At 62.9% G+C, this 14736-nt stretch overlaps 2 protein-coding genes across 8 annotated transcripts in view; one reads left to right on the top strand and one right to left on the bottom strand.

The window, feature by feature from the left end:
* Positions 1-18: 18 nt before the first annotated feature.
* On the top strand, positions 19-2885 carry NDUFAF8 (NADH:ubiquinone oxidoreductase complex assembly factor 8). 4 transcript variants are annotated; one of them, XM_042915235.1, is made up of 5 exons: positions 19-356; positions 464-574; positions 1028-1109; positions 1854-1933; positions 2644-2885. In XM_042915235.1, exons 1-5 carry the CDS (start codon positions 273-275, stop codon positions 2671-2673), a joined length of 387 nt encoding a protein of 128 aa, XP_042771169.1. In that variant the 5' UTR covers positions 19-272; the 3' UTR covers positions 2674-2885. The 4 variants fall into 4 exon arrangements, with proteins under 4 accessions (XP_042771169.1, XP_042771171.1, XP_042771172.1 ...); XM_042915237.1 differs by having other exon boundaries at positions 491-574; XM_042915238.1 differs by lacking the exon at positions 1028-1109 and having other exon boundaries at positions 60-356.
* A 1545-nt stretch (positions 2886-4430) lies between these two features.
* SLC38A10 (solute carrier family 38 member 10) overlaps positions 4431-14736 on the bottom strand; it is a 46428-nt gene continuing 36122 nt past the window's right edge. For 2 of the 4 annotated variants that reach the window (XM_042914684.1, XM_042914686.1), the window contains 6 exons: positions 11840-12007; positions 11094-11549; positions 10312-10452; positions 9124-9147; positions 6908-7069; positions 4431-6686 (listed from right to left, as the gene is read on the bottom strand). In XM_042914684.1, coding sequence (XP_042770618.1) covers positions 5632-6686; positions 6908-7069; positions 9124-9147; positions 10312-10452; positions 11094-11549; positions 11840-12007 — 2006 coding nt within the window. In that variant the 3' untranslated portion in view covers positions 4431-5631. The remainder of the gene's footprint in view (positions 6687-6907; positions 7070-9123; positions 9148-10311; positions 10453-11093; positions 11550-11839; positions 12008-14736) is intronic. The other 2 variants (XM_042914687.1, XM_042914685.1) reach the window with 2 other exon arrangements.

The following is a 14736-nucleotide window of genomic DNA, read 5'->3' on the forward strand; positions in this document are numbered from 1 at the left end:
CGGGGCGGGGCCTGCAGTCTATGCCGGCAAACAACTTGAGCCTGAACCAATCCGAAGTCCCAGATCAAAGACAGACAAATTCACGAGCCACTTGCAGGGCTCGGAGAGGCCCGGCGCCGTTCCGGAAGCGAAGCAGGGGCTGGAGCCGAAGCCTAGCCAAACAGAAAGCGCAGGGAAGGCGATGGGCGGAAGGCGCGCCTATCGAGAAGCTGGGCGCCGGAAAAGGACGGGCCTAAGATGGCGGCGCCCATGGGTGCCAGGAGGAGCCGCTCATGTCGGGGAACGGAGCGGTGTGGGGACGCGTGCGAGGCCGCCTCCGCGCCTTCCCCGAGCGCCTTGCGGCCTGTAGGGCCGAGGTGAGAAGGTGTCGGGCGGGGAGGGGGCGGGGGCGGAATCTGCCTTGGGTGACCGGCGGGGGGGGGGACGCCCTCCGCGACCCTCGCCCGTCCCCGTCCGCCCCCAGGCCGCGGCTTATGGCAGGTGTGTGCAGGCGTCCACGGCCCCGGGCGGCCGCCTGACGAAGGACCTCTGTGTGCAGGAGTTCGAGGCCCTGCGGAACTGCTTCGCCGCCGCGGTAGGTGGGCGCCGCCCCGGCCTCTTCCCTTGCCAACCCCAGCCCCGCCTTGGGGAGGGGCACCGGGCGGCGGGGACCCCGGCGTCCCAGCGCTGGACCGCTGGTCGGCCGCCCCCCCTCCCCGCCCCCGCCCCGCGTGTTCGGTGCCAGGCCGTACCTCCTGCCCGCCGGATCCCGCCGCCGCGGAGCTTGTGTGCCCTCGTCTGTCGAGCGAGGGGAACACCAGCCTCGTCGTGAAGATGCTGGTGGCGGTGGTGGCATGTATGCGAAAACTCTCTGTGACTGCTGCTGTCGCTGGAGCCTAATGCCCAAACGAACTGCAGCCCAGTAGTCCAATGGGCACCCGCTGTCTTAGCTTCCTTGGTGTTTAGGACCCCGCGTGTGTACCGCGCGTGCAGTTATAACCATAGGGCCACCCAGCACACACTGAGAGGCACCCCCGACTTCCCCCAGACAGCAACCCCATTTTGCAGAGGGTGGAAGGAAATCTATAGGCCACTGTCCTGGGTTTGTCAGAACAGGCTTCCAGAGGCTGGTAAGTCCTTAGCCTAGCTGCACGGAATGTTCTTCACTGGCTGGGAAGTGGGCCCCGCTGGGAACAGTTTGTGGGGTGTTTTTGGTTCTCGACTGTAACCACTCAACAGCGAGTCCCTTCTCTTTCTGAGGCATTTTTTTCTGATCCCTGTTTGGTCAAGTGTTGAGGCAGCAAGAGTCTCGTGAATATCACCAGCGCTTTACAAAAATGAAAAACTAGTGTTGTATTTACACATTTTCGTAAAAAACGTGGAATAAGTGGGGTTGGAGGACGTAGCCGTGCCCAGAGAACCTCCATGGGGAGTTTGACAGCATGAGGAGAGAGGGCTGTCTGTGATGAGGGTCCTGGGCTGGTGCCCAAGGCATCACCACCCAAGGTGCCTCCATTGGGTGGGGCTGGGTTGGGCCATGATGCCAGCCATCAGCTCTGTCCTCCGGAGCTGCTGGTGCAGTTGGGTGAGCTCGGCAGGATTCACGGGACCCGAGGCTGTTTCCTGATGTTCTGGGACCGTCTTGAGCAGAGTGGCTAGCTGTGGCTTAGCCGCTTCTCCAAGGAGAGAGTTCACGTGTGTTCCCAGAGGGCTCAGGTCTCCTTGGACCTCTCTTTGCGATTATCATGGCCGAGAGCCTTTGGCCTCATCCTGCCCTTGTCAGCAGCCTCAGATCTGATGTGGGCTGTTCATCCAAGGTTGCACCTGTTCCTTGGACTTGCTTCCTGCTTCTCAGCAGCTTCCTTGTTTGACAGGCCTCCCCAGGGGACAAGATGAAGCTTCGCTGTGTGATTACTGGTTGGAAGAATTTAAGTGCAAGATGAAGATCAAACGTGTTAGTTATGCACAGATTTTCTGTCCCGCCTTTTGTGGTTAGGAGTTGTCTGTTGCAGGCATCTGATCACCTGTGACTGTTTTTTTTTTTTTGCTTTTCTACCCTGCTCACTTGAGATGTCCCCACAGTGTGCGTGCTGCCCTCAGGAGCCCTCTGCTATTTTAATGTGCCATTCTTCACGGAAGGTGACTTACCTGCAGACCCTGGGCCCCAGGCACTTGGGAGTTTGGGACTAGGGTGCTCGAGTGTCTCTCACCACGAGGCAGCGCGCTGCTGAGTGCGTTTCCGCCCATCCTGCTCTCGTCCCCGGCACTCGTGCGGGGCTGCAGGAGGCCAAAGGGGCGTTGGGCTCCAGACCAGCTTCGTCCCAGGGAGCCCTGTCCCTGGGCCAGTGTTTCAGCAGCTCTGCCTCAGCGTTTTCTGTAAGAAGTTCCCGCTGCCTTTCAAGGACCAAGTGGTGTGCTGGAGGGGGGGGAAGGTCTGCACAGCACCTGGTCCAGGGTGGGCTTGGCTTTGGGAGCACGCTGTCACCAGCAGATTGAGCCCCTTGGCCCGTGGCAGCTCCGAGCAGCTGGGCCCTCTGCCACGCATCCACAACCAGGCTCTCCCACAAAGTGTTCGCTAGGAGATGGCATTGGGGGGGGGGGGGGGTTCTGCCCTTTGCGGTCACATCTAACAAGCCCATTCAAACCAAATCTTTTCTCTTCCAGGCCAAGACGACCCCAAGGGGAGGCCTTTAGGATGGACAAGCCTGCACTAAATTTGTGTTTGCTGCCCACAGCCTTGAGGGACAGACGCCTGAGACATCTAAAGCTTTTAGAACTAAAAGGACTGCACGCTCATCAGGGCAAGACGTGGGCAGACGGGGGATCTGGTTTTCTTGCCTCATGTATGTAAGGTTTCTGGTTAGAGTAAGAAACGACAAAGCAACAATACAGACTGTGGCAGACCACGCCGGGTCTCTGTTCTTTTGTACCCAGAGTGTGCGTGGGCCCTGGGAGTACACTTGTCAAAGAATTTGCACCCCAAACACGTTATTGGAATCTAACAGAGCCCCCAAATGTAGTTACCGGTTTACAGGATGTACCAAAGGACGTCAACGCCGTGAGGAAAAGATTCAGGCGTAGGGAAGGAAACTCAGGTGCTTTTTCTGGACTTAGAGGCAAAAAAGGAGGGGCTGCCCTTCTAGAGGCTGGGAGGGTGAGGCACCAGCCAGCCCAGAGAGGGTCTGGCCTAGGAACCCAGCAGCAGTGACAGCATGTGGGGCGTCTGCCCTTCTGCGGCCTCCTCTGGGGTCAGAGCCCAAGCCCTCTTGACCCCACCCTGCAGTGCTTACGTGCAGCACACACAGCCAGTAGGACGCCCAGTGCCTGTGGCTGAGGATCCCACGGGTCCTGAGTGCCACCTGCTGGACGCTTGGGCATTGTGCTCCAAGAGCCCCTCCCAGGGGTGTGGCAGCTGTGCTACCCCTGGGCTCCACCCAGCCCCTGGCCTCTCAAGAGTCCCCAGCATCCACATGCTGATGGGGGGGGAGGGGGGCAGGTGACTACGCTCTGCTGACCCCACACACACCCCAGGGGCCTGAGGGGGAAGGGGCGGGCCTGGGAGCCGAGTGATCCTTACCACAACCCCCACCACCATCACAATGCTCCTCATGGAGCCTTGAGGGTTGCTCTAGACCCTTGCACTCTGTCCCAGGTCCTGACAGCCTCTCGTGTGGAGTGTGTGGGTGGCCACTGGCCACTGGCTCAGGCCCTTCCAGAACCGTCCTGCCAGGTGCCCTCCTGCCCCCATGCCTCCCAATTCTGTCTCGTGCTTCCCATGTGCCCCTCCCCTTTGGGCCACACACCAAGATCCCTTCCAAGTTCCTTGGCCTTTGTGTTTGCTTTCTGGCTTCGCTAAATTCGCCCCATCTTTAAGAGTGTGTTTATGGAAGGAAATTCAACGAAACTGGCATCTGGATACGGCTGTCATCACACCCAATTCCTCGTATGCCTCTGTACCGGTCACTGGTGGTAGCCCTCGGGTGGCCCTGCCCTCAGATGGGAACCTTGAAGGCAGGATCCTTCCCCACTCGCTCAGGGCAGCTACCCACGAGGAGGGGCGCCCGCGGACGGCTGTGCTTGCTGCTTCAGCCAGACTGCCCGTCGCACCTGCTTGGCACCAGCGATCAGTCCCCACCCCCCACCCCAGCTCTCTGCAGTTCTGGCAAGGCGGCCCCACCCAGAGGTCCCAGGTTCTTCCCCGAGGGCTGTGGACAGGGGAGGAGGTGGAGGTGAGAGCCAGGAGGCAGGGAGAGTGTGGGTGGGACCAGGACCAGAGTATCCAAGGGCAGCACGACCCTGCCCCTGCCCTGGAAGGAAGTTGCAGGATGGCAGGACCTCCAGGAAGACGCGAAACTCGGGTCTAGAATGTACCTGGGTAAATATGTTTGGAAATAAAATCCCACTCTAAAAACTTAACGGAGTTCGGATCCTAGGGAAACATCCAAAAGGTGTCTTCCCACTGAGCGTGGTTTGTTTGGAATTTTTACTTAAAAAAGGATAGGAAACACCCAAGACCCCTCCTCACCCAAGGCTCACCAGGGGCTTTCCTCTGAAGAAGCAGTGCTCCTCTCCCTCCCCTCCTTTTATTACTAATTTCTGGTCCTCAAGCCGTCCAAGGACAGAAAAAACTACACGATTTCGAAGGTGCGGGGGAGGACAGATGAAGCGACGGCTGGAGCTGCCTGGGCAGCTGTGGTCCTTCCACCGCCCAGGCACCCCTGGCCAGCTGTCAGGGAGCAGCCGCACCCAGGGCCCCTGCCCTCGGAAGGGGTGTGGGGCATACACGTGGGACGGAGCTGGCACAGGCCTGAGCTTGAAGGCGGGCAACCCCCGCACGTGCCAGTCACACCTGCCCCCCGACCAGCCTCCGAAAAGCCGGGGGCAGCCTTGGGCTTCTGTTCCCTGAAAGTCTCCCCCAGACACCACCCCGCCTGCTCACAGGGTCTTTCCGGGGCTGCGTGGGGTCCAGTTTCCGTGTCAGCCGTGAGGTTTGGTCAACAGGGGTTCTCCGGCCGCCTGTTGCAGCTCTATGCTGGCCACAGGGGCTCCTCGACGCCGGCCCCGCTAACCAGACATCGCGCCGTTGGTTATGTTTAAAACCACTTTCTGGTTTGGGAAACGCAGGGAGTGGAGCACGCAGAGCAGAGCTCGAAGGGGCAGGGGCGGGTGTGCGCCCGGGCAGCTCTCTGACCCCGTGGGCAGCCCAGCCCCGTGCCCGGTGCCCCACCGACACGAAGCAGCGTCCACTGAGCAGCCAGGTGGTGGCAGTGTGTATTAGGGTTTTCCACAACACTCAGAACATCGCGTGAGCAACGAACAGTTAGAGCAACTGGGAGTCGGGCAGACGGGGGGGCTCTCGCTCTCCCCGAGCCCCTGTCGGGGCTGTGGTCCCCGGCCGGCCTCTCTCGAGGCCCCAACCGGACGCTGCATCGTCGGAGTCTTGGCGAGTGGCCGTTTCTCCTCGAGGCCGCAGCGAGCTCAGTCACTTGGACGAGAGGCGGGATAGCACAGGCACAAGCTGTCTGGAAACGAGGCCACAGGGAGAGGTCTTTCAGACTCCCACCCAGGGTGTGAACTCTGGAACTCCGCGCCCACGTGGTCCCGGTGTGGCTGGGTGACACCAGCCAGGAGGACGGTGGCCATCAGGGGTGCTCAGGGATCCTCCAGGGCCTCAGCCAGCTGCTTAATCTGGCGACCATGGACCACCCGCAAAGCACCCCCTGCAGCCTGGCGGAGCTGGGTCTCTAGGGCACTCCGGAGATCGTTGACCTGCACATCCGGGAGAGGGTTGAAGCTGATGATGACCCTGTCCTTCGGGGCTGGGGCTCCCTCTGCCCCAGGAGCCACATCCCGCCGTCTCCTCCGAAGGTCAGAACCGGCCTGGACTTTCAGGTCTCGGTTGGGTTTGGCGTAGTCTGGCTTCTGGGCCCCGGGGATGGCTGGTTTGGGCCCAAGATCTGGGTCTGGCCTCTGCTCAGGTTCTTGGACGGCAGCGTCCTCCCCCTGAGCAGGCACACGGTCCCCGCCAGGGGCCTCCTTTCTGGCCTCCAGGTGACCGCCCTGCTGCCCAGCCTGACCCAGTGCGGAAACAGCCCGGTGCCCCAGCTGCCGGGTCTCGGCCTGGGCCCGGGGGGCCGCTCCTCCGGGCTTGCTGGCCAGGCCTGCAGGCCCCTGGTCTCGGATGACTGGCTGCGACTTCACACGCGGGTCCCTTATCTCCCTCGCCTCCAGCGCATCTGCCTCCTTCCGAACCCCGGCACCAGTGGCTGCCACCTCTTTTCTGGATTTCCTCCTTTCGCGGGAGCCTCCGCCAAAAATGTCCTGACCCTGCTCCGGGAACTCGCCGGCGACGAGCTTCTCTGGGGTCCTGGGCGCCTCAGCAGGGCCCGGCACGGGCACCCGCTCCCGCATGCCGGCGCCCGCTGCCTCAGGCACGACGCCCGGCCGGCCCTCCCTCGGCTCAGCCGGGGCAGCCCGGGGCTCCGCGTCGGCCGCGCCAGGAGGACCGGCCGGAGCTCTGCCCGCGGCCCCCACGGGCTCCTCCGCGGAGCGCTGGCCGTGCCCCTGGGGCGGAGCGGGGGGTCGCCCCGGAGCTCCGAGCGCGGCTTCCAAAGGCTGTTGGGGGGGGTGCTCCACGGTCTCCTCGCCGGGGGCCTCCAGCTCCTTCCCCCTGGGCGCGGCCACTCCAGGCTCGGGCGGCACTTCAGCTGCAAATGAAGGAGGCCACCGGTTTGGCTACAGAAGTGAGAAGCTGCTGACGAAGGGACTGGAAAGGAGAACTGGCCAGCGCAGCCGTGTTAAGAAACACAAGTGCCCAGGGGGACTCTAGGCCCTGGAGCCACGCACCCAGCCACACGGGGACACGGGGAGACGCTGCCGGCATCCTGCGTCCGGGGACCACCCCCTTCCCGACCCGGCCCCGACTTGCCCTCCTCGCCGTCCTGCCTCTGCTGGTGGATCTCCTTGTGCTGCTCCTCGATCACCGCCAGCAGCTTCTCCTGCTGGTCCAGCAGCCGCTTCTGCTGCACCTGCTGCTCCTTGATCACCTGCAGCAGGACGGCGTGGTCCAGCATCTCCGCCCGGCCAGCTTCTGTTGGGAGAACGCGCGGTGAGAGCCGGCCCCGCCGCACGGGGGCTGTGCCGGCCGGAGGGGAGTGCGAGACGTGCGGCCACACCACCGGGTCGCCTGCGGGGGGAGGGGGAGACACACCCCAGCACACCCTGCACCGGTGCCGGCTCATGTGGGCCTGTGGTTTAGCCACGCCCGGCGGGGTCCCAGCTGCTTTGATTGTCACTTGCTGGGAATAAAGGCTGAGAAAAGCCCCAGAGAAGGTTCTGGGCCACGATGGCAGTGATGGTGGCCTTCTGGGCTGGGTGATTTAAACTGCAGACTGTTCTACGAAAACAATACCAATTCTCTAAGAAAGCGTCTGTCAAGTTGAGAACTTCAGAAACAAACAGAATTTGGGGCTCCTGGGGGGGCTCAGTTAAGTGTCCGACATCAGCTCGGGTCATGATCTCACGGTTTGTGGGTTCAAACCCTGCATCGGGCTCTGTGCTGACAGCTCAGAGCCTGGAGCCTGCGTCAGACTCTGTGTCTCCCTCTCTCCCTGCCCCTCCCCCGCTTGTGCGCTGTGTCTGTCTCTCAAAAATAAAGATTAAAAAAAAAAAAAAAAAAAAAAAAGGCAAACAGTTGCCTTCCTTTCCAGCAGGGACCAGACCCGCGACCTGACGGACCAGAGGCCGGCTGCTGGCGCACAGGGGTCCCGACGCTGCCCCTGCCTGCCGCTCGGGAGACGGGCTGCAGGCCGGCCCTAGAGGAGTGCCAGGCTGGAATGGGAGGAGGCCAGAGCAGCAGGTGCGTGTAAGAGGGCCCGCCGTGCTCTCTTTGTACCACCGACGCAGAACAAGGGCCCAGGAAGAGGCCTGGAGTCCGAGCGCCCGGCAGCCACCGGCGGGCACACGGGAGCTCGTGTCCGCTACAGATGCTTTGGCGCTGGGTCAGCTTTTCGCAGCGAGCAGCCACAGCTTATGCAACTTCTACAACACGCGTGTCTCTACTGAGGAGGCCGTGGAAGATGATGTGAGCGGTTAGGGCCGGTCGGGGGGAAAATTCGGAACGGAGAAAAACGTTCCGTGAGTGGTCACGCAAACATCCCGACCGGGCCCCACGGCCGGGCACGCGCAGAAGTGCTGGCCCGTCCTCCCCGATGGTGACCTGTGACGTGCTACAATAGCACGGGGTTGGCCTCCTCCCAGGGGCCGCGGTGGCCTTCCCCCAGAGGCCAATGAGGAGTATGCTGAGCCAGACCCTCAGGGAGGACAGGAGGACCAGGTGACACAGAAGGCAGGGCCAGGCAGAGGACAGGGCCCCTCAGCAGCCCCCGCTCCCCAGGCGCCCATCCGGACACCCTAAGGTCATGAAGACGCCTGCCCGAGCCACATTCCATAGACCGACGCGGGGCTCCACGCGCCCCGTTTGCGTGAAGGAAGTACCCCGCGCCATCTCCACGGGGCTCTAGACCAGCCACCTGAGCCGTGGGCCTCGCTGTCGCCCTGGGTACCTGTGGCTCATGGCCACATCACGGTCAACGGTACAAGGACAGCCCCACGTGCTGCCCAAACCACCCGTCCGCAGTGCTGGAGGAGGCAGGCCCCATCCTGCGCGGCCCCTTGGGGGACCGGACGGATGCTGGAAGAGGAGTGAGGTGACACCGTGTCACGTCCAGCCGGAAGCGACACACGGGGCAGATGTGAACCGGAGTGGTGGCGGGCCGTGCCCACAGGCAGAGCCCGGCCCCCGGGACCACGGGCACCGGCCTCGCGGACGCAATGCAACAGACACACAGATTCACGCGGGGCCACGCACGCGGCAGGAGTCGCACATGGGCCCCGTCCTCAGGGGACGCCGGAAGCCAATGGCACTTACAGACAGCACCCGCTGCCCTCCAGGGCCGGGCCGCTTGTGACAAGCCGTGAGTCGGGGCGCCAGGGGGACCCCAGCTACGGGGCTGGGGCCGAGCCCGGGGGACAGGCTACGTGTGTGGCCCCCGGGGTCTGGCTGTCACGGGCGGCCTGCCTGTGGCATCTCTGTCCCCTCCGCAAGCAGGCTTTCTATCAGGACGCGCTCCTCTGGATTCGTACCTGCTACTATCTTTTTGATTTCAGCTGTTCATCCCATTGAGAGGCATACGGAAGAAAGGCAGAATAGGAAACTGTGAAAATTCTCTTTTCAGAAAGAAAAACAAATCAAAAGCATCAAACAGGTTTAGGCAATAGATTATAAGGACCGGAATCAACAAACACAGGGAGACTAAAACCAAAGACAAAGCAACACGTGTGAAATTCCTAAAGCACCCCCCGAACTCCAGGGCCTCTTGGTTCAGGCGTCTGGCTGTTCAGAGGTTCAGCAGACATTCCCAGGCTCAGTGCTTGGAGCTGGCTGACCCCACAAGACCCGCTGGGAAGCAGCTGGGGGGCGGGGGGGGGGGGGGGGGGAGGCGAGGCATGCGGACCAGGAGCTGCCCCCAGTGCTGCTCCAGCGAGATCCCCGCGCAGACCCCGGGAGCACAGGGAGAAACGTCCTCGCAGGGCTCACGGGGGCCACGCCTCAGACAAAGTCGGTGAGGCCAGGGCTGGGTTCTCACCGGGCGAGCACATGCACAGAGGGCCCCCGGTCACCAGGAGATTACGAGCCGGGAAGGCTGCCCCCACCCACGCTACAGAGGCAGTGTCCAACGGGGAGGGGCCGCTAGGAGGGGGTCACCCCCAAAGAGGCTCGAAGGTCGAAAGGGAGATGACCCGCTGGAGGAAAGCAAGACAGACTCTTGTTTTGGGACAGGTGCCAGTCTTCACTGCGGGTGGCACAGATCTCCCCCCGAGCTAAGGGCAACAACAGCCCCCTGCCCAACTGGGTCATGGGGAAGACACATCCTGAAAATGAGCCGCGTCTGGGCGCTCAAACTCGCCTACGCCTGGCGGCGCTCGTCGCTACACGCGCGTAGCTGCTTTCAAGGAGCTACAAATGGGAACGGAGAACCGTGTGACAGGGCGACAGATGTTCTCTTAAGGGGAGAAAGAGACGTAAAAACCGTGCCTAGGGAGGGGCCCGAGAGAAAGCTGCTGGTGGGAGGGGGTAGTTCGAGTCTCTCCTCAGGGGGACACCAGGAGGTACCGAGGTGGGGGATGGGCTGGGGACGCCTCGAAAGGACCCCCCAGGAGGACAGGCACCTGCGGCGGGGGCTCCTTCTCCGTCATCGCCGTGGGTCTGGCAGGGAGGGGCAGACGTCGCGGGGCCCCGGGGAGGACGCGGCAAGAAAGCGAAGGCCTTACCCTCCAGTTTGCTGCCGGCGTGGCCTCCGCCCTGGCCCGCGCCCTGGCCCGCGCCCTGGCCCTCCGCGTTCCTCTGTTCTCGCAGCTCTGCCTGCGGCCCAGGCTCGGGGGCCAGCTTCACCGGGAGGGGAACCTTCCCACCTGCACACACGAAGATTCTGGAGGTTTGCAAAGAGTTCAGAAGGAAGCGGCAGGCGGGTGGGGAGGGGGTGGGGGCAGAGGGCGGCAGAGGAGGGACAAGGAGGGGAGCTGCTTCCTAAAACCCCCCTCCACGTGGCCCCTCTGTCAGCAGGCTCATACCCAACCTGACGATTACCGGGGAAGTCGTAAAAACATATTTAACAGGCTCACGGGCTCGTGGCAGGGAGCCAGCGTTAACCACCTTCACCAATTAACATGCGAGAACCGTCCCGGCCAGCACTCAGACGGCACTTAACAACGCGGTACCTGTCAAGCACTCCCCGCCCGTCCCCCGTGTGCGCCCACACACACAGGCACAGCGCGGCACCTGACGTTTAGTGGTCCGGCAGACAACTGTGTGACAGATACCACGGTAGCTGTCAAGCCACCAGACTCCCAGGTTCCCCAACAGCTGCTGAAGGGGCCGCTACGCTCACTTACTGACATGCCGGTCTCGGGAACCGAGCAAGAGAGTAGGGACTACGGTGACGACAATCAATCCCCACGGCCCCGCCCCAGCCCCCCTCCCCCCCAGCGGGGCCCACGGCACGGGAGCCTCTCGAGGGAGAGGAGTCTGCCGAGACAAGCCCACTGACACCCACCGGGCTGATTCTTCTCCGCCAGCTCGCCCGCCGCCCCTGCAGCCCGGCCTGGCAGCGGGATCCCGCCTGCTCGCTCCCCTGCGCCCGCCGCCGGGGCGTCCTGCCCCTCGGGGAGCACGGCCTGGGGCCCCGGATGCAGACCCCTGTCTCCTGGCCCCCGGTCCTCCTTCACAGGCTCGACGGCTGGCTGGCCATTTTCTTCTGGAACCTTCTGGGGCTCTCTGGGGAGACCACCTGCTGCCTCCAAGCCCTGGTCCTGTCTGGGTCTCTCTCTTTCTGAATCTGGCAGAGGTGGTGCCATCTGAGCCTTGCCGCCCACAGCCTTTTCATCCAGGTGCTTGGACGGACGCTCCTTCTCCTCTGCTTCTTCTTGGTCCTCCCCCTCGTCCACCACCACCTTGTCATGAGGGACGGGGGGCTCGTGGCGGTGGGCCTCGCCCATCGGGAGCACAGCGCCTGGAAGGAAACGGGTGTGTCGAGGAGCAGGCGGGGGAGGGTGGTCTCCATCCTGGGGGTGGGGGTGGGGAGTGAGTTCTAGTGCCCGACGGTGGCACACGGGCTGGCAAGCGCCACCTTTTACGGGTCGGACTTTTGTCCAAGCGCTGATACTCCTCCTGGAAAACTACAAAAGGGGCCCGGCTGCTGCGGCCGGGGGAGGAACAGCCACCTGGATCAAAGAAGGAAGGAGGCCGAAAGGACCAGAACGGAGGCAGGCCCCTCCCCCGCCCTGCCGGCGCGCGCCCCACCTTGGCCGGGGCGGTCCAGCTGCACCTCCTCCTGTTTGTTCTTGGCATCTTCCCTCGGGGGCACGTTCACAGGGCCCTTAATCTGGGCCTGCTCCGTCTCCTCTTTGTTATTCGGCAGCTTCGGCTTGTCTCGGCCGTCCTCGGCCACGTCCACCATCGGGTTCTGGCCTGTAAGCACGCGCAGCTGATTGAGCAGGGTTTCCACATGGCCACACCGCCAATCGGCACGGGAACTGGGCGGTTTTCCCTAGATTGTAATCACATTTCCTGGCCGAATGGCAGAGCCTCGGCAGTTATCTTCCTCCTGCTCCATCGTTAGCAGCTAAACACAGAAAGCCGTCATTTTTCACGTGTATTCATAACAAAAATAGCTCAAGATGCAACTTACACCTAACTGGGTACAGAAGAGCAACACTCTGCGTAACGCTGGCCGTCACCACCAGATGGCAGCACGAGCCCGCGCTTCACCGGCATCAGCCCAGGGTCCCCCTTTCTCCGGAACCACCACCCTGCCCTAACTCAAGCCCTTGCTGCAGGCCAGCACGGAAACGGGAGATGCTTAGGGAGGCCGATGTGCCATCTGTCAACGTCGTACTGCAGACGGTGAAAATTAGCGTCCAAGGAAGACGAGGGCAAGCAGCAGAGCCTGGGAAGAGGCACCCCGGCCCGGCCTGAGTGCCGCGGCCTGTCCCCACACAGCCATCCTGAGCCACAGCTCACCTGCACAGCAACCGTGGGGCCCACACGCCGGGGCCAAAACGGAGCCTCTTAGGAAATGGTCTCCGCTGAAAACGTTAGGCAGATGTGGCAGAAACTAAACACCCTGGGAAAAGAAACTTCAAAAAACCCCAAAAAACCCGCCATGTCACCCTCTGCTCCCCAACTCGTCCTCTGCGGGCAGCAGTGCCGCTGGCCTGAGCAGGGTTGGGGGGAGGCGAGGCGGGGAGGCTGGGGTCACAGCAATCCTGTTCAGACGGGGCCCGGCCTCTCCCGAAGGAAATTACCCAGGCCGACCCAATGCGCCAGCCGGAGGAGGCACGCTCACACGACAACTTGGGATAGCGCCCTCACCGAACTGGGGCCCTGCCAGGTGGCGGGGGCGAGCCGGCAGGAAGCAGACTCCGAACTCTACAGTTTAACCAAGTGGCTGATAACAGTAAGCTTGTGAAGTCGCCTGGGCAGGTGAAAATGTTCTGGTCGCCGGCACACAATTAACCCCTTCCCGGGGCCCCATGCTCCAACAGGAACCGCCAATAAATCAAGGTGTCTGACCAGTGGATTACAGAGCTAAGAAAAAAGGCCAGGAGAGGAAGGAAAAACACGGGAAAGCAGAGAAAACCGCCGTGCTAGCACGGGACCGAGCGGCCTGTGCGTGGTCCTGTCTCAGCAGGGAACGAGGTGAGTCCGCCACGAGAGCAGGGAGGGCCTGGCGTGGTCTGGGCCGAGGGGAGCCCTGTGTCGGCACCCCGCCCCCAGCTGCTGGCCTGACCCCCGGCATCACTGTCCACAGCAACAACCAGTCCTTCCTCACCTAGAACGGGGCTCTTCGTAGGGCACAGCTTGCCAGCCATGCCTCCTGGCGCAGCAAACCAACCCTCGGAATCAGTGACTGAAAAGCAGCCCGTGCTCACCAGTCTGCTGGGGCCGCACACACAGGAAATGGCCCAGTGAGCAGAGAGGCACCTTGGCTTCTCCAGCGACCCCGTCACTCAGCCTCAGGGTTGTGGCCCCTGGTTACCAGCGACCACTGACGACCCAGGAAAATCCCGTGTCTGTGCCTCATGCTACCCGGGGCGGGGACGGGCTGGTTCTCAGGGGTCTTGTGCCACACTTAGAACTGCGCCGCCTGGTGGCAGGGACCCGCGCACCCTCCTGACTGTGCTGCGGGCTGGGAGCGCCCCAAGACGGGCCGACAGATGGTTACTCGTCAGACTTTCCTTTCCAGCGTCCAGCATAGGCATCGAGTCCGTGATTCTGGCTCAGTGAGCTGGACGCCAGGAGCTCCCGGAACTGTGCCCCGGGCTCTGTGTTTGGAATCGGGGACGCAGTCTGGGGGGGCACAGCCCCCAGAGCAGCCCTGCCCCCTGCCCCCTGCCCCCAGGAAGTCTGCACTTGAGGACCAGGGACTGGGGGTGCCTCCTTGTTGGCTCTCCCCTCCAGAACCCCGTTCTGAGTTGGGGTACACGCTGCTGATCACCGGCATCACGGGCCTGTCTCCGGGCACTCAGTGGTCAGGATGGAAGGCAATCACCTCAGACCATCAAGCACCAAAGTAACGGGACCTTTCCAATCACGCCCGAGTCCACAGACACAGGGTCCCTGTCAACCAGAGGGGAACCCCGATTCAGGACACGCACAGGGCCCCAGGACCACGTCATAAAGCAAGAGCAGCTGCCTGACGGTGCTTGAGGAAGCCGGGCCCCGCTTTTAGGGAACTTTCTGGTGACCGGTTTCCAGCGCTCCTTGGAAACACCTGCCTGGACGTTGCTGTGAGCGGCTTAGCAAGCGCGTCTGTCTGAACCGCACTGTCCTGGACTTGACCGCGTCGCGATGACGGCCTTCTCCCGCCTTCCCAAGGGTGCAAGAAACACCATGGGCCCGGTTCTCCCGGGAGAGCAGCTGGAGGGGGGACTCCGAGGGCAGGTCCAGGTCGCTCAGGGCCGCACACCGGGGGCAGTGCCCTCCCTGCCCCACGGGTCCCCCCTGAACCCGGCACAGCGGGGCTGGCGGAGTTATCTCACTGCACACTGCCGTGTCCCGCCGCGGGCAGAAACCATGGGGGCAGCACAGCGGCCGGGACCCGGGAGAGCCGAGGTGGGGCCCCGCTGCCCCGGCTGAGAGAAGGCGGACGCGTGTGGAGCCACGTCCCCCTCACACGCACTGGCATCTGTCACAGA

This window comes from Panthera leo, chromosome E1 (genome assembly GCF_018350215.1).
Source record: "Panthera leo isolate Ple1 chromosome E1, P.leo_Ple1_pat1.1, whole genome shotgun sequence".
Classification (NCBI taxonomy): Eukaryota; Metazoa; Chordata; class Mammalia; order Carnivora; family Felidae; genus Panthera; species Panthera leo.